At 44.3% G+C, this 24,624-nt stretch overlaps 1 protein-coding gene across 1 annotated transcript in view; it reads left to right on the top strand.

Moving 5' to 3' along the window:
* foxp4 (forkhead box P4) overlaps window positions 1–24,624 on the top strand; it is a 101,595-nt gene that overhangs the window by 25,020 nt on the left and 51,951 nt on the right. Inside the window, exon 2 of the mRNA XM_019881091.1 lies at window positions 11,706–11,885. Within this exon, the coding sequence (XP_019736650.1) occupies window positions 11,715–11,885 (171 nt within the window). The 5' untranslated portion in view covers window positions 11,706–11,714. The remainder of the gene's footprint in view (window positions 1–11,705; window positions 11,886–24,624) is intronic.

Here is a 24,624-nt window from a genome sequence, read left to right as displayed (position 1 = left end):
ATCACTTTTCCTTTCCCCCTCCGCACCCCCCCACCACCACCACCGCCACCTCCCCGCTCTGTTCGGGTCACTTCTGGTGGGCGACTGGAGTCTTGCCTTTGCTGGGTTTTGCTTGTCTGGCTGTGGAGCTGACACAGCCACATGACTCAGTGTGAGTCACAGCTATTCAGGCTTATTGCTGAGGAAACGCTTGCTGAATAGGAAGAGAAATGTCTTTCTCAGACTGGTACCGGAAAGCACACTCATGCATACGGGACAACTGAACAAATACCCAAAGTCTCCAATTCACCCCACCACCCCCACCGCCACCTCCCCGCTCTGTTCGGGTCACTTCTGGTGGGCGACTGGAGTCTTGCCTTTGCTGGGTTTTGCTTGTCTGGCTGTGGAGCTGACACAGCCACATGACTCAGTGTGAGTCACAGCTATTCAGGCTTATTGCTGAGGAAACGCTTGCTGAATAGGAAGAGAAATGTCTTTCTCAGACTGGTACCGGAAAGCACACTCATGCATACGGGACAACTGAACAAATACCCAAAGTCTCCAATTCAGCCGTGGACTAACTTGAAATAAAGTTTAGGGAAGATAAATAAATAAATAAGTCACTTTAACCTTGAAATGTACCCTCGCCCAGGCACAATCTCCCTCCTTTTTTTTTCTTCATCTGTTAAATGTTTGAGTGTTTGATAGTTTGAGGTCTATAGCAGAACCCGCCCGGGAATTAATGTCATTCATATGCCCCGCGGAAATTACTTTTGAAATGCATATAATCTAAAACATGCAAATGAGGCTGACTTTGTGCACCCTGTTTAATATGAATTATCATTTTCTGAATACCTATTATTACTGCGTACATTTCTCCAATTATATTGTTCCTTTTTGTCACTTTTGGATATTGACGCGCATGTGCACATCAGGAACACGGACAGCATGCACGTGCCTGGTCACTTGTGCTCACACACACACACACACACACACACACACACACACACACACACACACACACACACACACACGGGAGAATGTCTTTGTGAGCGGGTGTATTTTAATGAGGAGTAATAAGGATGGTAATGACCCATGTGCCTCTCTCTCTCTCTCTCTCTCTCTCTCTCTCTCTTGCTCTCTCAGTATTTTATTTTATTTTTTCTTTACTTTCCCTTATACAGCTGTATCTATTTTTGTACATGAGGTCTCTCATTGAAAAGTTAAAAAGAATAAATAAAATACTGTATTATGCCATTTGCGGATTCTGCACAAATGTCCCAATCAAAAGTCCTTAAACAGCACATGAAAATAACGAGGCAGGAAGTACAAGTGTTGCTCATCAAATTTTTATAAAGGAGCTGAAATATTGATGTGTTTTAAAAGTGAACAGTGCGTGTTTAGTTTGTCGCTTCCTTTTCTGTTCTGGTGATAGAGCACTTGTTAATGTCCTTGTCTGAGAAGCTGACTTTCGTTTTTTGGGGTCTTAAATTGAATGGAAGGCGGCCCTTTTTCAAACGAATGACTCTATTAATTTATTTAGACTGTGTCATAAATTATTCTATTAATATTAGTATGTTCCAAATTAGTACGACGACTCTCAATGTTCCTTCTACGTTTATTAATTAGGATGCTTGTCACTATATAACAAAGATTTTTATTTTTTTTCTCTCTGTGATAAATTATAAAGAAGTCATTTTTTTAATGCAGTGAGAAACGGCTAAGAAATTATTCATGTTTTAATATAATGCGGTATAATATGTGCAATGTGAGACCAAAAAAAAAGTGCGATTAAAAAAAAAAAGCGCAAGAGGAGCAGAAAACTAACAGTTATTTTGAGGAGTCTTTGGTTTGGTGTTGATTTTTTACTTTCCATGCTTGTCCGGGCGTGTTATTTGTGCACACTGGGGGATATCATCTTGTTTTAGTACTTTTGGATAGCATGTAAATGAATTACCTCAGCTTGGACCAAGTTCAAAAGTACTGAAATTCAATTAATTTGAAAAGTGGACATGCTATCATTTCCTCCCCGTGTCTCCTTTTAACGTCTGGCCTGTTTTTACTGTGCTCTTATTCAATTATATTTGATTAAACTTGCTCTGATCCAATCTATTAATTAACTCCGAAATGCAAAGTGCCCTGACTTGAAAGCCCGGCGTATAATATTATATTATGTCCACTTTGATATTTATTTATTTATATACACCGCACTGTTTTAAATCCTTTGTAACACTTTACGACTGCCGTCGCCGCCCCCCGTTCGCAGGTAATATTAAATCTACTCAACACATCGTCCTTGTAATGCAAATTTCGATCATAAATTGTGTCACCTTAAGGCAGGGAATAAAGCTCTTTGGCAAATAAAGTTCCTCTTTTTTATCTCTTCCGCAATTTAGTGCTTTCACGCAAGGGAAAGGCACATTTTTACACCTAATTCAAATGCGCCTTTGTCGATTTGGATTCATAGCTCAAGTAGGACTACTTTTTGGGAGCTTAAAGTTTGCTAAATAAACGATGGACCGTAGAACGTTAAGGCTAAACCTTGTTCGAAAGTTTAGAAAACAACATTTTCACAGACTTTTTTTTTTTTTTTCAGAAATGTGTTCATAAATGACCTTTTTCCTGTTTTGAAATCGAGGGGCCACTCATAGTGGGCCCGCCCGTTGCCCATCCCCGAGCGAGTCGCTACCTGCTTGTTGCAGCCGCGTAGCGCAATCAACGTTGTCACAATTGAAAAAAAAAAAAAGGTCCTGATTCATCAACAACCGGTTTTCAGTCCATCACAAATCGCCGCATCTTTTAACCATCGATTCATTGATTTGGCCGTGCTTCGTCCCGGTGTTCGGACTCAAACAGCTCCCTCGACATTTCATTTGTAGCCTAAACACACTCCACCATTTCAAGGTATATATATTCCCGAGTGACACAATTTCATCAGAATTTCTCGAGCAACCGTCCCCCCCTCACTGTGTCTCTCGCTCCTCACCTCCCTTCCATCACAGTTGAAGGTCATCCTAATAAAGCGCTCTCTCAGGACACGGCTGCTAATTGCTCAGCTGCTTTCACATCCAAATAAAGACACACAGCTTTTTTTCACAGCCCGTCATTCCTCTCCCTTCCTCACCTTTCTTCCGCCACTCTGAGCATGAACTTGACCTCCATTTACCTCTCTGGACAGAGGGGAGAGATGAAGGGGAACTTTCTATTTTTTTTTTTTTTTCTTTTCCATTTTCATCCTCATGATCACTTGCACGTGAACTTTACCTCTTTTGGAATGCACAACCCGTGATTTCTGGCCTCCGATAAATGAGGTGTGCGTGAAGTCCGCTCCTTCGACAAATATTTGTGTGTACCTTTTGTGTCTGTGTTCACCGTTTTCAACCGACAGTGGCCGGCAGGCTGGTAAATCACTTACTGCTCTCTGAAGGAAGGGCCCAAGAGTGTATGTTTGCCCCGGTCACACAAACATACACGCACACGCCGAGCGATCTCATGGGTGCGGAATGCTCTGTATGTTTACCTATGGCTCCAGAGCCCACCTGATCGAGGGAGCCTAATCTTTATGGGCTCTGTAAACAGGGACTTTGTCTTCACAAAAATACACCACGCAAACATGTGCGCACACAACATGCAATCATTCACTCAAACGCACAAATAAAAAGCCACTCGTGCGCGCACACACACACACACACACACACACACACACACACACACACACACACACACACACACACACACGGGAGAATGTCTTTGTGAGCGGGTGTATTTTAATGAGGAGTAATAAGGATGGTAATGACCCATGTGCCTCTCTCTCTCTCTCTCTCTCTCTCTCTCTCTCTTGCTCTCTCAGTATTTTATTTTATTTTTTCTTTACTTTCCCTTATACAGCTGTATCTATTTTTGTACATGAGGTCTCTCATTGAAAAGTTAAAAAGAATAAATAAAATACTGTATTATGCCATTTGCGGATTCTGCACAAATGTCCCAATCAAAAGTCCTTAAACAGCACATGAAAATAACGAGGCAGGAAGTACAAGTGTTGCTCATCAAATTTTTATAAAGGAGCTGAAATATTGATGTGTTTTAAAAGTGAACAGTGCGTGTTTAGTTTGTCGCTTCCTTTTCTGTTCTGGTGATAGAGCACTTGTTAATGTCCTTGTCTGAGAAGCTGACTTTCGTTTTTTGGGGTCTTAAATTGAATGGAAGGCGGCCCTTTTTCAAACGAATGACTCTATTAATTTATTTAGACTGTGTCATAAATTATTCTATTAATATTAGTATGTTCCAAATTAGTACGACGACTCTCAATGTTCCTTCTACGTTTATTAATTAGGATGCTTGTCACTATATAACAAAGATTTTTATTTTTTTTCTCTCTGTGATAAATTATAAAGAAGTCATTTTTTTAATGCAGTGAGAAACGGCTAAGAAATTATTCATGTTTTAATATAATGCGGTATAATATGTGCAATGTGAGACCAAAAAAAAAAGTGCGATTAAAAAAAAAAAGCGCAAGAGGAGCAGAAAACTAACAGTTATTTTGAGGAGTCTTTGGTTTGGTGTTGATTTTTTACTTTCCATGCTTGTCCGGGCGTGTTATTTGTGCACACTGGGGGATATCATCTTGTTTTAGTACTTTTGGATAGCATGTAAATGAATTACCTCAGCTTGGACCAAGTTCAAAAGTACTGAAATTCAATTAATTTGAAAAGTGGACATGCTATCATTTCCTCCCCGTGTCTCCTTTTAACGTCTGGCCTGTTTTTACTGTGCTCTTATTCAATTATATTTGATTAAACTTGCTCTGATCCAATCTATTAATTAACTCCGAAATGCAAAGTGCCCTGACTTGAAAGCCCGGCGTATAATATTATATTATGTCCACTTTGATATTTATTTATTTATATACACCGCACTGTTTTAAATCCTTTGTAACACTTTACGACTGCCGTCGCCGCCCCCCGTTCGCAGGTAATATTAAATCTACTCAACACATCGTCCTTGTAATGCAAATTTCGATCATAAATTGTGTCACCTTAAGGCAGGGAATAAAGCTCTTTGGCAAATAAAGTTCCTCTTTTTTATCTCTTCCGCAATTTAGTGCTTTCACGCAAGGGAAAGGCACATTTTTACACCTAATTCAAATGCGCCTTTGTCGATTTGGATTCATAGCTCAAGTAGGACTACTTTTTGGGAGCTTAAAGTTTGCTAAATAAACGATGGACCGTAGAACGTTAAGGCTAAACCTTGTTCGAAAGTTTAGAAAACAACATTTTCACAGACTTTTTTTTTTTTTTTCAGAAATGTGTTCATAAATGACCTTTTTCCTGTTTTGAAATCGAGGGGCCACTCATAGTGGGCCCGCCCGTTGCCCATCCCCGAGCGAGTCGCTACCTGCTTGTTGCAGCCGCGTAGCGCAATCAACGTTGTCACAATTGAAAAAAAAAAAAAGGTCCTGATTCATCAACAACCGGTTTTCAGTCCATCACAAATCGCCGCATCTTTTAACCATCGATTCATTGATTTGGCCGTGCTTCGTCCCGGTGTTCGGACTCAAACAGCTCCCTCGACATTTCATTTGTAGCCTAAACACACTCCACCATTTCAAGGTATATATATTCCCGAGTGACACAATTTCATCAGAATTTCTCGAGCAACCGTCCCCCCCTCACTGTGTCTCTCGCTCCTCACCTCCCTTCCATCACAGTTGAAGGTCATCCTAATAAAGCGCTCTCTCAGGACACGGCTGCTAATTGCTCAGCTGCTTTCACATCCAAATAAAGACACACAGCTTTTTTTCACAGCCCGTCATTCCTCTCCCTTCCTCACCTTTCTTCCGCCACTCTGAGCATGAACTTGACCTCCATTTACCTCTCTGGACAGAGGGGAGAGATGAAGGGGAACTTTCTATTTTTTTTTTTTTTTCTTTTCCATTTTCATCCTCATGATCACTTGCACGTGAACTTTACCTCTTTTGGAATGCACAACCCGTGATTTCTGGCCTCCGATAAATGAGGTGTGCGTGAAGTCCGCTCCTTCGACAAATATTTGTGTGTACCTTTTGTGTCTGTGTTCACCGTTTTCAACCGACAGTGGCCGGCAGGCTGGTAAATCACTTACTGCTCTCTGAAGGAAGGGCCCAAGAGTGTATGTTTGCCCCGGTCACACAAACATACACGCACACGCCGAGCGATCTCATGGGTGCGGAATGCTCTGTATGTTTACCTATGGCTCCAGAGCCCACCTGATCGAGGGAGCCTAATCTTTATGGGCTCTGTAAACAGGGACTTTGTCTTCACAAAAATACACCACGCAAACATGTGCGCACACAACATGCAATCATTCACTCAAACGCACAAATAAAAAGCCAGAGGCCGCGTCCGGTCTGATTCGGTTCTCGCAGCTTCACGACGTTCATTGAACACCCGAGGTCCGACGACAGTCCGGGCTAGCTTCTCCTGTACCTGACGATGCTCTTTTGAAGCCAGCCAGTCGCTCGCAGATATCGGCCCACGTGCGATAGGACTATGTGTGCGATAATAGCGTTCAACTGTTAGCACTGGAGCAGGGCCAGGGCAACCGCAGACATCCAGCCCGAGCTGTTCACTGTTAACCAACCTGTTAGCACTGGCAGGCAGCCAGAGTGGCCCGGAGCACCGCCGTTAGCCTGTTAGCTTTTAGCGCGCGTTTGAAGTTTACCTGCCTCGGGCGTGCATAATTTGCGTTCACGGCCAGCTGCAGAGGAAGAATCCGAAGATCTGGTGCTCGGTGTGTTTGTACGCTTGAGAGAGTGTGTTATTGCGTCCTTCATGACCTCATCGCTGCTCATATTAAAGCTAATAATCTACTCAGAAATGCTCTGCCATGTATTGGTCCTCGACAGCAGTGGTGACCAAACTACGGGGGGGGTCAGACCCGAAAAATAACTAAATAATTTTTAACAAAGGATAATCGACATGGGCAAGCGCAAGGTTTGTTAAAAAAAAGGTGAAGGCGGGCAGAGGGAGGAGGGAGGATGTCAGAAAAATAGGTGCCAGTAATACCAATAAGTTTTGCTTATATACATCATTTTCCTGTTTCCCTCAAAAATAAGCAAATGATTTGTATTAGTTGAACACATTTGAATCATGAGCAACTGAAAATCAAGTTTTTTTGGGAGTGTTTTTTTTTTTTTTCCAACAGTGTACCGGAGGTGCGTTTTATGCCCTGAAACGAGGATTATGGACGCCCGCTTTTGTTTCTGTGACGCTCAGAGCTGCCTTTACACAAATGCAAATGTACTCAAAAATCTTTTGAGTCAACAAGTTGAAATGTTTGCTCTCTCTTTCTAGTTCTGTGTGTGTCACACGCGATGTCAATGGAGGCCTAAGAGGCCCGACTTGATTGGTGGGTTTGTTCTGGCGACTGGCTTTAGAGCAGAATGGCCGGGGCGTCGTTATTTCGTTGAGCTGGTGTGAGACAACGGGTGTGTAAAATATCTCGAAATGATGACTCATCTGTATGGAGTTAATGCCCCTGCCCGAGCGCAGGAAAAACCTGAGTTGGGATTTTCACCTCGAGAACTCCTGAATGTGTCTTATTCAAGGGAAGACTTTAGTGGACGCTAACAGCAAACAGGAAGCGATAATGAAGCACCTGTCCGGTTTGCGGAAGAAGCGGAAAGACACTTTGCATTCAATCTCACCGCAGATTCTTCCGATTTCGCACATTTCTTGTCTTACTTGCCGGGAAAAATGGGCTGAACAATGAAAGATCAGACGTGTTTGGATTCTATTTCAGCGGGAGAACTTTCATGTTTTCCAGGGTTGAACCTGCCACTAGTTACCAGGTGCAACCACAGGCAAGGAAAGACAAATGATTCAAGAGTCGGATGAAAGTAGATTGGATGGAGTGCACATACCGGTACAGACATTTTTTCCACCCCCTCCACCTCCTCCTCTCTCCCTCCCACACTTATTCCCTCACTTCTTTGCCTAATAAGCAGCGTTCCTGTGAGCTGATGCAAGGCGGAGGAAACAGAACAGGCGTTCTGGGACCGCTGGAAATATTCCCACATGAGGCATAACATGATAAAGACTTATTATCTCACTAAGCTGCTGTAAACACAGATGCGCGCATAAATACACACCGTACACAACTCTCTGACTCGCGCGTCTGCTCGCCACCGACTCTCACAACAACACGCTCGGGAGTGAACTTGGTGAAGGAGCGGCGGTGATGACCGCTGACCAGGAGGAATCTGACAGAGGTAATCCCGCTAACAAAACCAGCCAGTGAAGTCGCTCGCTGGGCATTGAAGTTGTTTGAACTCCCCCTGCGCCGTCGCCTCCCCGCCCCCTGGGGCAGTGGGAAGGAACAGTCAAGAGTGTGGCTGATTATGAGGGCAATCTTTTCGGGAACATCTGAACAAGTTTCATGTCAAAACAGGACCGGTCCGTGCTCATCAATCATCGCCGTCACATACATATACACATAAGCAACCTGGCTGTGAGCTAATCTATTAGAGTACAAAGGTAGGTGTCATCAGGAACATGTTGAGTCCTATTTTCTGTCTTCTCAATCCCAATTAGACAGCTCTTTTTCCCCTTTGCTCTATCTCTCTGATCAGCCTTGCCTCATCCTCCCATCCCTCTCGCTGTGTCGTCCCCCCCGGGCTTCGTCGAGAATGTCTGTTCCGCATGCACTCTCAGGTCAGAGGTTCATCTTGAGGGGGTCGGATCTTGTAGCGCCACGAAGAAGACGGGGCGCGCAGGCAGAGTGCGCTCAGCGCGTCGAGGCAGGCCTTTTCACCAGCCGCTCCTCGTCGCTGCCAGAAACACTTTAACCTCGAGCTATGTGTGTGTGTGTCTGTGTCTGTGTGAATGTGTATGTGTGTGTGTGTGTGTGTGTGTGTGTGCCTGCATCATAGGCCTAATCAAAGACTTCAGGCTAGATTTATGCCCCTGCCTTTTCGCCGACCTCCATTACACCAGCTTATATACACCCATTAACAGGATATGACAGAGTACACACCCTTTGGAGTGGCAGAGCACATTGACTGTGTGTGTGTGTGTGTGTGTGTGTGTGTGTGTGTGTGTGTGTGTGTGTGTGTGTGTGTGTGTGTGTGTGTGTGTGTGTGTGTGTGTGAAAGACAGGTTATGTGCTCACTTCCCCATTAGGTCCCTGTCCACCTACGAGCTCTATCTCCACTGCATATTGCTAATAAGGTCAATGAGGAAGCGTTAGCGGCAGATGGGCGCGCAGTCCATTACAGCACAGTGTGGGCCCGATAGGCGGCCGGGTGATTCATGCTCAGTGAGACGTGTGATGACGCCAAGAGTTTGTAGCGCGCCGCAAAGTCAGTGGATCTGTTGATCACTCAGCACTATGCATGGCTTCATAATATTACCTCGGGGAGTAGTTTGACCTAGCAGGGGTCCGCATGGAGGCGGGAGAGATGGTTGGGTAGAGGAGTGAGGTTGGAGATTAAGTGACTAGCTTTGAATGTCACAATAACGCTCTACTTCTTAGTCTATAACCTCCCCGGCGGATGGGTGCCAGGAGCCAGTGGGGAGGAAGTGCTGTAGTCTTGATTTATGCTTTTCAAGTGACTGCTTATTAAGGAAGAATTCTTTAGCGGACTGTTAGCACCTTGTATTTCTTAACCGTGACATTACTGGAGCGATATTTCTGAGCGGTCGATATATTTTTTGAAAATAAAAATGGGCAACAATTATTTTTTACAAAATTGCTCCCCGCACGTCTGAGGGGGAAATCAGCATGAAGAAGGCGTAGTTGTACACTCGCCTGACGTGTGTGGGCAGTGTGGGATTAATTCCCACTCGGCGACGGTGTGGATGTGGGTGTTAACGGTTGTTCGTCTCAATATGTGCCCTGTGACTGGTGACCAGTTCAGGGTGAAGTCTGCCTTCCACCCAAAGTCCAGCAAAACCCCCACGACTCTGTTCAGGATAAGCGGTGTTGAAAATGGTTGAATGGATGGATGGGGAAGGCCTGTAAACCAAATTAGTTATTGTTCTAGGAAGAGAATGGATGGACAACTTGAACGGTGACAGCAATATGAAATTGCAATATGGTTTAACACATGTAACTGGCATCGATCACGTTTCTATAAAACCGTGACTGGTGACTTCATCTTGTGGTTGCACAATCTGTCTGTAATTGAGCCTTCAATTTGGAGATTTTTCCTCACCAGATGTTGTAGTTGTTAAGCAGCATTAATGTCACCACAAAAGTCTACTTGAGCTCTTTCCAGGCTCCAAAAAATGAGTTTTAACGATTTATCAAAAACCCACAGTTGCCATTTACTCCGGCGGTGAGTTGGAGTTGGTGTCTTGTTTGAAATAATGACATCCCAGTACTGCCGTTTATCAGCAAATCCTATTTTCGGATGTGACAACACTTAAGTAAAATCTGTATCCAGTGTGTGAATAATACGCGCCAGAACCACAATATAGCAAAAGCAGAAAACGTTTCTGTGGAATTCCGAATGGCTGACCCTTTTAACTTGCATCTTTTCCACCTGCACAATAACACGTTTAGGCCTCTGTCCCCACAGCAAGCATCTGGCAACATCCCATTAATGGGGCCACTAGTGTTCGATCCCAACCTCACCTGCTGTCGCACTTTCACAATGAAAATGTGCGCACACACACACACACACACACACACACACACACACACACACACATACACACACTCCCTCGGAGGCAAAGAAAAGTTGGAACCTCTGATGAAATGTCTTTTATTATTTCCACAGAAGGCACAAGTTGTGCTGCTCTGAAAGCCGCACACACGGGCACGCACACAGATTCGGTCCCACAGAGCTGGCGGATAGAATGTCTCGATGGCATTTTGTGTACCCACTCGGATGCAGGAAGGAACGCGTCAGAAGTTTCCATCCAAAAGCTCGGCTGCCGCGCGTTAATTTCTCAAACTGCATCAGGCAGAAAGGCGAGATTGAGCTTGTCATTAGGAGCTCGCAGCTTGCGTGCTTGCATGAAGGTTTGTTTTGTTTTGTATTAGCCGCCTTCTGTGAGCTATACGGGCGCGCTCGCTCGCGTGTTCTCGCGTGTGTGCGTCTCCGCACTCCCACGCTCACGCTCCCTAACGATGGCAAATGTGCCTGTGTGTTTGCAAGGCGTTGTTTCTCAAAAACAACAACACATCCAGGAACGGCGCGTTTTGTCTAGTTTTGTGGAAGGAGGGCGCTCTAATTAGAGAGGCCCTCTGAAGGTGCTTCAAACAAGCGTTGTCAAAGACCAACCTGCTCATGGCTTGCACACGGCGCACACATGCCACCTCTGATTATTGGAGAAATGTGTGTGGGTTTTTTTTTTTTTTTTCAACTATATCGCCGGGTATTAGCAGCCTTGTCAGTTTAGATTTGCTGCCTGTCTGATCCTAATCCGCGCGTACGCTCCCAGACGCACACATCTACATGCAGACAAAAAGTCTGCTTCAGGTGTCGCTTTGTGGCCACTTGTGCGTGGGTGGTTCATGACCAAAAGCCCTTTTCACAAAATGCACGCGCGTGCACACAATTCACTTCTCTATCTTGGCATGTGTTTGCTTTAGCTTCCAGACTTGTTTACCCTCTCAGATAGGAGCAGGATTTCTGTTTAAAACTGCCCAGGTCTCTTTTGTTTAACCCGTGTTGTTCTCTGCCACCCCCCCCCCCTTCTCCTCCCCAACCATCCCGTCCCGTCCTGTTTGTCTACCATCAGGTGCCAGTGATGATGGTGGAATCAGCCTCTGAGACCATTCGAACGACACCGTCCAGCCAGAACGGAGTCAGCAGCCTCAGCAGCCAATCAGACGGAGGAGGAGGGAGAGAGGGCGGCTCCAATGGAGACACAAATGGAGAGATCAGCCCAGTCGATCTACTGCACCTGCAACAGCAACAGGTGTGTGTGTGTGTGTGTGTGTGCGTTCTCCTATGCATCTGTCTAATCATGATCGCCAAGTTGAAGGACGTCCCGCCTTTTGCAACATATGTACAGTATGTTGTGTAGAACTCCACGTACACACGGGGGCTGTTACATAACGTCCACACAAGTGGCAACTTTCGTCAGACTGGCTTGTCTGCCCTTTAATCAGCTCGCACTGTTAATTCTTCATTATGCAAACGTTTCCCAACTGAAGACGTATACTGAAGCCATTTTTTTTTTTCATCCCCAGCGTTGAGAATCTGGCAGTGCAATGCAAACACGGGCGCGCACAATAGTCGTGTGTGTCAGCGTTTTGTGTTCATTTGTTTTATTTTGTCCCTCGTGCATGAAATGTTTGTCAGTGTTTGTGTGTATGACACATCCGCATGAAGCGTCTCCAGTTAGGTTGTTTATTTTGCCTCCAGTGCGTCAGACTCCACTCATCCCCCTCCTAGAAGCCCCACATTATATACAACACACACACACACCTACTTGAACCACATCTTGTCATGGCAATACTGTAGCTGCAAAGGTGGGTAGGAATGCCCTGTTTGTACTCCATGACATTTACTTTAGTCATTTTTTTAAATAGTCTTCATTGGAATTGTCAGAGTAGCTTTAATGCAACCTACTTTTTTTACTTTCACTCGAGGATTTTTTTTTTTGTTGAGAAGAAATGCTACTCTTTGATAATTTTTTAAATTGCTGTATTTATAAGACAGACTTGCGCCTTAGGTGCCGTCACATGACTCGAGTGACATTTGCCTCTATTCGACCAATCAAACAGAATCTGGAAGTCACGTGACCACACGCAACCTCTTTGCAGCCTCACGTCGAAGGAAAGTCTCAAAGTGAGACATTTTCATGAAAGTCGATTAAAAAACATCCGAGAAAATTCACAATTGTTTTGTGCCATGAGAGGACACAAAAATGTTAGACTAAAAATGTACCTTCATTTATGCTATGAAGATGACTGGTGTCTGATTTGGATTGGATTAAAACTAAATCAGAAGTTACTCACTGATGACGCAGAACTTAAATAGTTTTTGACTGACTCGAGTAATTTTCTATTATTGTAAAGTAACAGTATTCTTGAGTAAAATGTGTGTCTACCTGCCCTTGGTTCCAGATTTTGTGCTGTTATAGTGTTACAATAGTACTCTAGATTTGATTGTGTGTATGGTGTAGGTTGTTTTTTTTTTTTTTTTTTTTTTTTTTTTTTTTTTTTTTGTGGATGTGGCAGAAGCAGTTTTACAACTTTGCAACTTGACTGTATGGACATTTCTATTTGTGTGGGCCTTTCAGCTGGTCCACATGACAAATTTGAGGAAGTGTGCCTTGGGTTTTGGCTCCACCATGACACATGCTCATGTTGTCGATGAGGAAACCCCTGCCTGCTAAAATAATCCTCCTAATTATCGTGATGAAGCCTCATTTTTTTTTTTTTTTTAAATGAACACTCGAGGTCCTTCACTTCCAGTTTCGGGCTCCCTCCCCAAGCCTTCCCTTGACTGTATCCTCACCCTGCTTCCTCAGCAACCTTCAGCCAAGGACACACATGCACGCAGACACACATGCAGTTCTGCACTAATGCACATACATAAACACCCAACCTGTAGCACACACAAAGCGAGTCTTTCTTCTCTCGGACGGGTCTTTGCTCTCGATGTTTTTGCACCTGTGTGTGTGTATGTGTGTATGTGTGTGTATGCTGGTATTTCCTCTCTTGAGCGAGTTACCAACCACAAACATGCCTCCTTCTCGCTTTCCATCTTTTTCTCTTCCTCTCACTCACTGAATGTCTTTTTTTTTGTTTTTTGTTTTTTTTGCTTTGGCCCACAGTAGACTGTGAAAGACAAGCATAACCTTTCCTCCAGATTTTAACCTCACCTAGAAGGAGTGTTGCGGCTTCATATTAGTCATCAGGTTACCATAATTTGTTGTATTAAACAAATTCCGAATTTAAATTTTAGTATTAGTTGGAACATTTGTTGAGTGTAAGATGAGAATAAGGGTCACCAAGTACTGCGCAATGAAGTAAACTACAATTCTCACACAACTGTTTGACCTTCCTTCTTCCGTACAGGTGTACAGCAATCCCAAAATAATAACATTTAAAAGAAACGCAGAAAGCTTCAATATGATATTCATTGATAAAGATGAAAACAAAGAACATTTTCCCTCCAGTGATAGTTATTGTAGTTAATTTTGAGTTAATTTAATCAATGTTGTTTTGGTTAGTTTTCCTTTTTTGAAAGTATTTATTTATTTATTTTTGTTTGTTTGTTCACCAAAATATATATATATTTTTTTTTTTTCTATTTTACTTTTCGTTATTGCATCGGGTTCCAGTTAACTTTTAACAGCCTTGTTTGGAACACACTGTCATCTTTCCCTTGGGAACCTGGAAGAAATCACATTAATATCCTACTGCCAAACCCCTCATCTAGCTTCTCTGCCTCAGTGTTACAGCGAGAGCTCCGCTAATAAAGCAAAAGCTGTTTCTAAATGACAGTCGGAGTTCATTATTTATATATGACATCCCATTGGACCGTGCAGGTGTCGCTCAGGCTCCGTCCAGTGAGTGTTTTGGGTGGCACGAGGAGAGGTTGGACAGATTGCTCTAACAGGCCGCCAGGATTTGAAGGTACAAGGAGGGGCAAAAGGGAAACACACTGGGAGGGAGGGAAGGCGGTGGTCACTCGTGGGGCTGAAGAGAAGGAATAGAGGGATGAGGGAGGAGTGTAGCGCTGAGATGTGTCAGAAAAAGGGCGCCTGGGCCCCCCTGTGGAATGTGGTCTGTCTGCCTCCCCAGAAAGAACAGAGCAGCAGTAGAGAGAAAGGGAAAGGGGGCGGGGGGCGTAAAACCAGTTCTGCCCCATCATGTAGGGGAGAGGGAGGAGGGTGGGAGCCAGAACAAAGAGCGGCGTTACAGGGCCGTAGTAAGAAGAGGTGGAAAAGTGGGAGTGTTTCGGGCTCCCTCCCCAAGCCTTCCCTTGACTGTATCCTCACCCTGCTTCCTCAGCAACCTTCAGCCAAGGACACACATGCACGCAGACACACATGCAGTTCTGCACTAATGCACATACATAAACACCCAACCTGTAGCACACACAAAGCGAGTCTTTCTTCTCTCGGACGGGTCTTTGCTCTCGATGTTTTTGCACCTGTGTGTGTGTATGTGTGTATGTGTGTGTATGCTGGTATTTCCTCTCTTGAGCGAGTTACCAACCACAAACATGCCTCCTTCTCGCTTTCCATCTTTTTCTCTTCCTCTCACTCACTGAATGTCTTTTTTTTTGTTTTTTGTTTTTTTTGCTTTGGCCCACAGTAGACTGTGAAAGACAAGCATAACCTTTCCTCCAGATTTTAACCTCACCTAGAAGGAGTGTTGCGGCTTCATATTAGTCATCAGGTTACCATAATTTGTTGTATTAAACAAATTCCGAATTTAAATTTTAGTATTAGTTGGAACATTTGTTGAGTGTAAGATGAGAATAAGGGTCACCAAGTACTGCGCAATGAAGTAAACTACAATTCTCACACAACTGTTTGACCTTCCTTCTTCCGTACAGGTGTACAGCAATCCCAAAATAATAACATTTAAAAGAAACGCAGAAAGCTTCAATATGATATTCATTGATAAAGATGAAAACAAAGAACATTTTCCCTCCAGTGATAGTTATTGTAGTTAATTTTGAGTTAATTTAATCAATGTTGTTTTGGTTAGTTTTCCTTTTTTGAAAGTATTTATTTATTTATTTTTGTTTGTTTGTTCACCAAAATATATATATATTTTTTTTTTTTCTATTTTACTTTTCGTTATTGCATCGGGTTCCAGTTAACTTTTAACAGCCTTGTTTGGAACACACTGTCATCTTTCCCTTGGGAACCTGGAAGAAATCACATTAATATCCTACTGCCAAACCCCTCATCTAGCTTCTCTGCCTCAGTGTTACAGCGAGAGCTCCGCTAATAAAGCAAAAGCTGTTTCTAAATGACAGTCGGAGTTCATTATTTATATATGACATCCCATTGGACCGTGCAGGTGTCGCTCAGGCTCCGTCCAGTGAGTGTTTTGGGTGGCACGAGGAGAGGTTGGACAGATTGCTCTAACAGGCCGCCAGGATTTGAAGGTACAAGGAGGGGCAAAAGGGAAACACACTGGGAGGGAGGGAAGGCGGTGGTCACTCGTGGGGCTGAAGAGAAGGAATAGAGGGATGAGGGAGGAGTGTAGCGCTGAGATGTGTCAGAAAAAGGGCGCCTGGGCCCCCCTGTGGAATGTGGTCTGTCTGCCTCCCCAGAAAGAACAGAGCAGCAGTAGAGAGAAAGGGAAAGGGGGCGGGGGGCGTAAAACCAGTTCTGCCCCATCATGTAGGGGAGAGGGAGGAGGGTGGGAGCCAGAACAAAGAGCGGCGTTACAGGGCCGTAGTAAGAAGAGGTGGAAAAGTGGGAGTGTTGTTGCACTTTGTTGAGGCGCACGGGTGTAGACATGCGATGATGCATCGCCAACGAGAAATGTAAGCAGGATAAATCCTCGCATACCTCGAAACGGTATGTGTGTTCTGACGAGAACCAGGTGTCTGCACTGCTTTCCTTTTCCTTACATCTCTCATCCCCCCCTCATTTTTGTAGTAAACTACTACATCGCTGTCTCCTCTTTTTCCCTCGCCATCAATTAATGGCTTCTGGTGTTCCAGCCGCCGCAGTAGTAGTAGCAGCTGGCGATGACAGCAAAAGAGATGAGAGGAAGGAGAGAGAAATGGCGACAAAAAGGTGCCGTTTCCTTTTAGGAGTGCCACTCGTCAGTTTGGGCTTTTCCCCCCTTTGGCTCTCTCTCTTTCTGCCTTGGCCTTAAATTACTCCTGCAGCCAAATAGAAAGTGAGAGGCACATTGTAGTCATGCTTTGCCTTGCCCAAGGCTATCAGTGGCACATTGGTTGAGGAAAAAAGCAGTTTTACAAATTGGTCAGGACCTTCCAGTCGTACTCCCATTTGTCATGTTCTATTTTTTTTAATTCTTTTTTTTTTTAGCCCTACACATGCACACTCACACTCACACTTTCACATATAGCATAGACTACTACATCGCTGTCTCCTCTTTTTCCCTCGCCATCAATTAATGGCTTCTGGTGTTCCAGCCGCCGCAGTAGTAGTAGCAGCTGGCGATGACAGCAAAAGAGATGAGAGGAAGGAGAGAGAAATGGCGACAAAAAGGTGCCGTTTCCTTTTAGGAGTGCCACTCGTCAGTTTGGGCTTTCCCCCCCTTTGGCTCTCTCTCTTTCTGCCTTGGCCTTAAATTACTCCTGCAGCCAAATAGAAAGTGAGAGGCACATTGTAGTCATGCTTTGCCTTGCCCAAGGCTATCAGTGGCACATTGGTTGAGGAAAAAAGCAGTTTTACAAATTGGTCAGGACCTTCCAGTCGTACTCCCATTTGTCATGTTCTATTTTTTTTAATTCTTTTTTTTTTAGCCCTACACATGCACACTCACACTCACACTTTCACATATAGCATAGTTGTAATGTCAAAATACCTTCAGCAGCCCTTAACCATCACTCTTAAGGGTCTTAACCTAATCCTGAGCTGAAGATGAACCCACCTTGACCTTATCCTTAAAAACATTTCTTCATTTGCAATCGATAAATTAGTGTGCCAAAATATCAGCACCCTCAAACTGGAATTGATCCTCTTAAAGGTACATGGACAAGAACACACCCACACACAACAGCCACACAAATATATCTTCACGGGGCCATAATGCATGCAACATCTTAACGATCTTTGTTAAATAAGTACATCTCCCATTCACCTAAAAAAATACTATTTGGCTGCAAAGGAAAAGCTAGCCTCGTACATTGACTGCCCTCAATGCATTTCTAGGCCAGACTCTCCACGCTTCACTTTTTAGCCACAGGTGTATGTGAACTTCTATCTATCTATCTACCTATAACCGAACTCATCAATCCATCCATCGACGACATTTTTTGTGGTTGTTTTGTCTACGATGTTGCGGCATTGCTCATTACAATTCAAATTTGAATCCCAGCAAACCTAGTAGCTGGCAATCGGCCACTCATGAAAATAAGTTTCAGTGTGGGGCATTTCGGTCAAGTTAGCCGATCTCTGAAGGTGTCAATGTGTTCTCTCAGGGCCCGAACCTCAAATTGGTCCAGCTGAAGCAAGATAGACAAGAATCCACAGACTCATACATAGCCATCTGTCAATTATTCTGTGCTCTTAATGCATTCTAAAATCCTTAACCATCTCTGATAGGTACTAACAACTAATCCTTTCCCCAAGATGAACGTAACTCCAAAGCCATGTCATAATTCTCGATCATCCCTTTGAAGTTGTCAACGTGTCCTCAAACTCCAATTGGTCCTCATGTAGCCAGATGGACAAGTTTATTCTGGACCCACACACACACACACACACACGCACGCACACTCACACGTGCATATGAGTGATGTGAGTTAATGAAGGGTGTAATTAAGTAGCCGCAGTGATGACTGGAGATCGGGGGGATCTGATACAGATCTCAGATATACACAAACACTGATACTGTGATAAGTGTTGCTGGCGCATGTGTGAAAGGACCGCAGATCATTCTGATGACGGCCTCGCGCTGCGGCCAAATGCATGTGCGTTATATGTTAATAAGCGGACACGGAACAATTGGGATTGGCTGGTTACCGGGGGGAGGTGGGGTGCAGAGAAGACTTGCAAAGTAATGGGAGGTGAATGCTGGTCACCGCGACACTTAACGTCCTGGGTGACCTCTAGCTCTCCTCTACAGTTCACTCTCAGGTCAGGGGTTCATGGGAGATGGGGGTGATGGGGTGACCGCTAAAAAGAAAGCGAGAGACATTTCCTGACGACACGTTCTGATTTCTTAGTGCAGTGGGATTTCATTTAATCACATTATGCTCGTGCATCTGCATGAGCGGTGGAGTCCCCTTGCACATTGATGTGTGCACTTTCCTCACTGTGTGTGTGTGTGTGTGTGTGTGTGTGTGTGTGTGTGTGTCTGCGGGAGTGTAACCTCGAGCTTGTTTCCCACTGTCATGCGCAGGCCACTAAATCAGTAGCGGGCCTCTCTCTGAGTGCTGTCACCTCCTAAAAGCGTCGCATTGGTCTCAGCCAGGCTGTCCTCTTTATGATTGAGGTCAGTGTAGGTCAGAGGTCACCAGAGGTCAGGCTGGGTTGCCAAGCATCACAGAACACCCACTGCTGAATAGGCCAAAGTACAAGGAACACTATAGAACACCAACTTCCTCCAAGAGTCTCCAAAGCACCGGCGACACTGTTTTTGCTTTCCTGACTTTTGCTTATCGAAAGACACTAGAACAGGAACGGGCAACCCACGGCTGCACTCTGAGTGGGCCGTTGATTAATTAAAATAATAACAATAATAATAACAATTATTTTTTTGAATTTTTTTTTTTTTTTTTTTAATTTTTTTTTTTTTTTACAAATAGCTGATAAACATATGATAATTATTTTCCACAAAATACTGGAGGTAAATTGGGAACATAACATTTTATACATAACTTAAAATTGCTTTTTTGTCATAGAGCTGGTTTGGAGGTGCTTTGGCCCCCGAGCAACACGAATGAAAAATCGTGGCCCCCTCCAGCATTCAACTTACCCATCCACGCAGTAGAATCTAGCTAAGATTCAGAAATATGACAGCCCTCATAATTGCTTTCATATTGCTTCTTTATACATCCTACATGGTTCTCAGGTGCAGCCGTGGTTCTGTCCATTTCTGAGCCGATCAAATCTGTTATCACAGAGAGTTTGACTTGACCAAGAGTGTATAAAACACACTTGAACTGGCTCACTGTCTGTTGTGAGTCTACAATCCAGCAACAAGGCTACATGGATAAAACGTAGACGGACTGAAGAAATGGTTCAGCAGGCCAGATAAGCCTGCATGGACACAGTCACGGTTGGTTGACCCAGTCAGCCAAGAGGCTCTCAGACAAGAAAAGACAGATAGCAACACAGCTAAAAAGGGTGCGTGCGTGCATGCATGCGTGTGTGTATGTGAGTCTGCTCCCTCTTTGTTGTGGAGACTGAGTTATACACACTTGCCTGGGCACCTGGAGTGCTGAGGTTGGTTTTGGTTGCCATGGGAGTGTTTAGAAGCACTTAAGCTCAGAGGGCCTGCCTGTGCTGTCAGGTAAATAACACACACACACACACACACACACACACACACACACACACACACACACACACACATGAGCAAGGCAGACTTTCTGAAAAGTCTTTTTTTTTTCAGGTGGGGGGGTAAAATGTTGACTGTTCAGTTAATCTGCAGAGGGCATCACCATAGTAACAGTTTAAGGGGTCAACGAGCAAAGCTGGGTTCTGTTGTGGTGTCCTGCATATGTGCAATAATTAGTAGATACGTGTTTTTGTTTTCAGGTATAAAAGCAGCTGCGGATGTAGCAATCATTTGATACTTTTTTTTTTTTTTAAGAAGTTCCACTGATGCAAGTGGATCAAACAGGTCACATGATGTCTCACCTCTCTCTTTCACAAAGTCCTTCGTTGCGGTACTTCAGCATGCCGCAAAGGATTGAACATGGACAGGAGAGTCATTGCTTTAAGACAGAAGTGCAACAATTAAAAAGCGGCAAAGTAATGAAACAAGAAGAGATGCACACACCAACACATGCCCAACATGCACACAATAGCTGCCGTAAGGTCTAAAGTGTCGCTAATTAGCTCGTGTGTGTCGGTCGGCTCTTCGTGTGGACAATTTTCAAGCAGAGATTAGAGTTAAAGGGGAGGAGAAGAATGTAACTGTTTCCTTGTCTCATGGCTTTTTTGGGGACTCTCAATGATGAGAGTGATGACCAATATTAAAAACGTGGTTGTATTACTGATGATTTTGTCAGGAGATTTCACGCAAAAAGAATTGCAATTTTGTAGGCTACAAATTTTAGAAAATAGTTTGGTGTGTGTGTGTGTGCATTCTCCTATGCATCTGTCTATTCATGATCCCCCCCCCCCACACACACACACCTATATATATATATATGCGTTTATATTAATTGCATAAGCAGACCAGCAGACCCCCCACCAAAATTCTAAAGTTCAAGGTCTTATGCTTCCATCAATTCATATTGCGCAGCAGCCAATCACTGATCTTTCGACCACTTCCGCTGTGTGTGTGTGTGTGTGTGTGTGTGTGTGTGTGTGTGTGTGTGTGTGTGTGTGTGTGTGTGTGTGTGTGTGTGTGTGTGTGAGGCAGGGTGTGAGGGTGTGTCCTGCCCCCAAGCCACAGCCAGGTGTAAAAACTCTCTGAACCAAAACATAAAAGAAGTTTATTTCTATCAAAGCAGGCAGGCAATACTTTACAAGCCACTGAAGGGGAGCGATTTTTTTTTCTTTCTTTCTGACGAACCAATACGCCTTTGTGTGTACATTTGTCTTCTTGTGAGTGTATGTGCGTGTGTTTCTGTGCACATGACAGCCAGTCTCTGTTTACGTGTAAGTATGCTTTCACTCTGTCTCCTGAGCCAGGTCTTGGCAGTTTCTTGCATGTGTTATTAGTTTAATTTTTTTTTTACTCTCTCCTTTTGGTTATTAATAATAACAGTAAAACGGCTTCCATATGTGCAGCCTGGTTGCCAGGCTGGAACTATGCTCATCGTGGCCCGGCCCGCTCGGTCTCCCCTCTTAAAGGGTTTTACTCTTGTTGGGGAGGAGGAGCGCTTTCAACTCCGGAGGTCAACCAAATAAGAGCAAAGTGGCCTTTTCTGCCCTGGAGCATGACCAAGCTACTAAACTGTCCGAGCTTGTACATGATGAGGGTGAACTAATAGAATGTACGTGTGGGTGTGTGAGAGAGTGTGTGTGTGTTCCATCGTGGGCTGAGTCTGTCTGGAGTGAGACCTTCCTCTCTTGCCAAACGAGCTGTTTTGGAAACCACAGGGAAACTGCATATGTCCATATAATGTCGGCTGTGTGTGTGTGCGCGTGTGTGTGTGTGGACCTATTTGCCATCAATTAGCCGGTTGGACTCCAATGCGGCTCACGGTACAGTGGAAGCCCCTTTTTATATTGTCAGGAAGGGAGTTGCTCTCTTTTTCTGGCCTTTCTCACCTCGTTGGATTCTGTCAATGTAGAGAGGCCGTTTGTTGTTATGACTTCTTACGATTTGACATGCGAGTGTGATGGTAAATTATGTAATGATATAAAGCAGTCCTGGGTATTCAGTCATCTTGCATTTATGACCAGGTCTATACCCCTGCGAATCAATAGAAACGTTAGACGAGTGTCGGGAAGGGGAGGTTTTCTCATTCCGCCACACAGTTGCGCACTGAAGAGAACCATCTGGAAAACAACGTCCTTACTGGGTTTTCAAACAGGTCGCTTTTTGTGAAAAATAGGATGTGAAGAAAAAAAAAAATCTAAAATCGGTGAGCATTACAGCATTTTTTTTTTTTTTTTTTTGATGTTCCATTTTGGAGTTTGTGCGTTTTTATTGCGTTGGCTCGAGCGCACGGTCTTTCCTCTCTTTAATGGTCAGTCTGGGCCCAAAGAAGCTGGCTTCAGCCGTTTGAAAACCTCAGCTCTCAAACTGAGCCTTTATATTGCGGAAACGTTACATTAAATACCGGTGCTGCGGAGCGTTGCGGTCGGCTGATGTTTCTGTAGGTGTCTCAGATAGCTGCAGCTCAGCAAGAGATTGAGGTGCCATTCCCCATTCGAGAGGTGGGCAGCCGGTTTGAAGTCGCCCTGAGTGGAAACAAATGGTTGCGAGGCCTGGCGAGGGAGATAATTAATTCCAGAGAAAGAGAAGCCCTGTGTAAGGACAACTCAGACGAACGGGGCAAAGACTTGGCACAGCGTCGTCTGTTTGTAACTCACTGTAAAATTGGGGGGCTTTAGCAGGATTTGACTCCATCTGCACCCAACTCCTATATGTTTACATCCAGGAAACGGTGATCCACTCCCCGTTTCCTGAGGAGTCTGCACCCTCGCAACAATAACAATACCAAATTCAACTCTTTAGTTTCACTGAGTCGGTTGTTGACAGATTCGTTTTGACACTCGGCATACCGAATCAAGTGTTATATTAAATGATGATGCCAGCTGTTTAGCAAATGTTTTTTTTTTTTCCAATGGCGTTGCCCACCTCCCAAAATATATCAACTGCACTGTAATAAAATCTCCGAAGGGCAATGAACCATACAGTACGCTGTTGAGTTTTTTCTGCTGAAGTGTCATGATAATGATTTTTAAAATCTGAGTTGTCAAGAGTGAAATCTGTTTGATTTTAGAAAATAAGAAAAGGTATATCATCATCTAAATCTCTGGTAGTTGTTTTAAGAAATTTGATAGTTCTGCACAGTCAAGTGAGTTTCACTCCAAGAGTTGTTTGAAATATTCTGTCTTTCTGTCAGAGCGGTTTAACTTACTAACTATGATACAAGAAAGGCATACTACTTGAAAATGGCAGGAATAGCTGGCAAGTCATATGTGTTAGTTCAACCTTTTTTTTCGAACCTTTTTGGAATCAAGGTACCTATTTAACGTAAATAAAATATCACAATGAAATCATGCATCGGTGTGTGACAACCCAACCGCCCGCACCCCAACTTAGACCTGGTCTCACGTGGTCTAAGGTACCGTCTACTTTCTGTCAGCCAAATTGTAAGACGCAGCGGGGGCATGTAAGAGAAAATGCCCTGGTCTGCTGAAACTCACAGCACGGCCTGCCCGATTCGCAAACACGATATACTAGACTTGCGCTGGCAGGAAAAATTTGCCGTGGAGCGCATTTGCGCCTGTCGATGAAAATCGGGCCGAAAGAATGTGAAATATATTTGGACTTTAATAGTTGTAGTCTGTCAGTCAGAATAAGACCGGATTTGTTTTGGAGGTGCACCAGTGATGATGCCCAATGGACGGAGGCTAGTAGGGATCACGGGGGTGACCCAGGAGGAAGTGCTGCTTTGACTCAGCGCTAGCTTGGCTTTCAGCTTCAATAACAGCCCCGAAAAAAGTGACAAAACTAAAGAAAAGATTGAGAAGAAAATAAGTCCCTCCCCTCCCCTGTGAAGCTATGTCTCCAACCGAATCCAAAATCAGAAAGCATGCAGGCCTGTTGAGAAGCAGCTGGGTGTGACGGGCTTTTCTCTGCATCTTCACCCACGACATCCATCCCTGTTTGCCTGCACCCCCCCCCCCTTCCCGGGGGAGGAGTAGATCTATATGGATAGAAGTGTATCACCTTCAGACGTACTGTACTTGCGATATGTTTCGTGCACGTGCTCAGTTAAGCACAGTCAGGACACAATGGGCCTCTCACTCCTTGTTTTCCCCCCACAACTTCTTCTTGGTCAAAGTGAAGAAATGTGATCCCACCTGCCTCCTCCCTGCCCTCCTCCTTCTGCCCCAATGACAGCAACGCTGCGCTCGCCCCGGGGACTGTTTACCAAAGAGGGAGGGAGGGATGAGGAGTCGATGGTTGGAGTATTGGGGAGGTGAGAGGGGGCCACGTTTGTTTCGTTTTGGCCATCAACAATGGACCTCAGTCAGTGCTGATGGATTACTCCAACATATGGTACCCACCTGTCTTTTCCCTCCCTATTCTAGACTTCACTCTGTTTAGATTACTTTGCTTCTCTCTCCCTGTCTCACCCAAACACACTGGATGGATTAGAGACCAGATTCATCACACACACACACA

This window comes from Hippocampus comes, unplaced genomic scaffold (assembly GCF_001891065.2).
Source record: "Hippocampus comes isolate QL1 unplaced genomic scaffold, H_comes_QL1_v1.1 scaffold68, whole genome shotgun sequence".
NCBI classification, from domain to species: Eukaryota; Metazoa; Chordata; class Actinopteri; order Syngnathiformes; family Syngnathidae; genus Hippocampus; species Hippocampus comes.
Note: the sequence above shows the minus strand (reverse complement) of the source record. Positions and strands in the feature narration are given on the sequence as shown.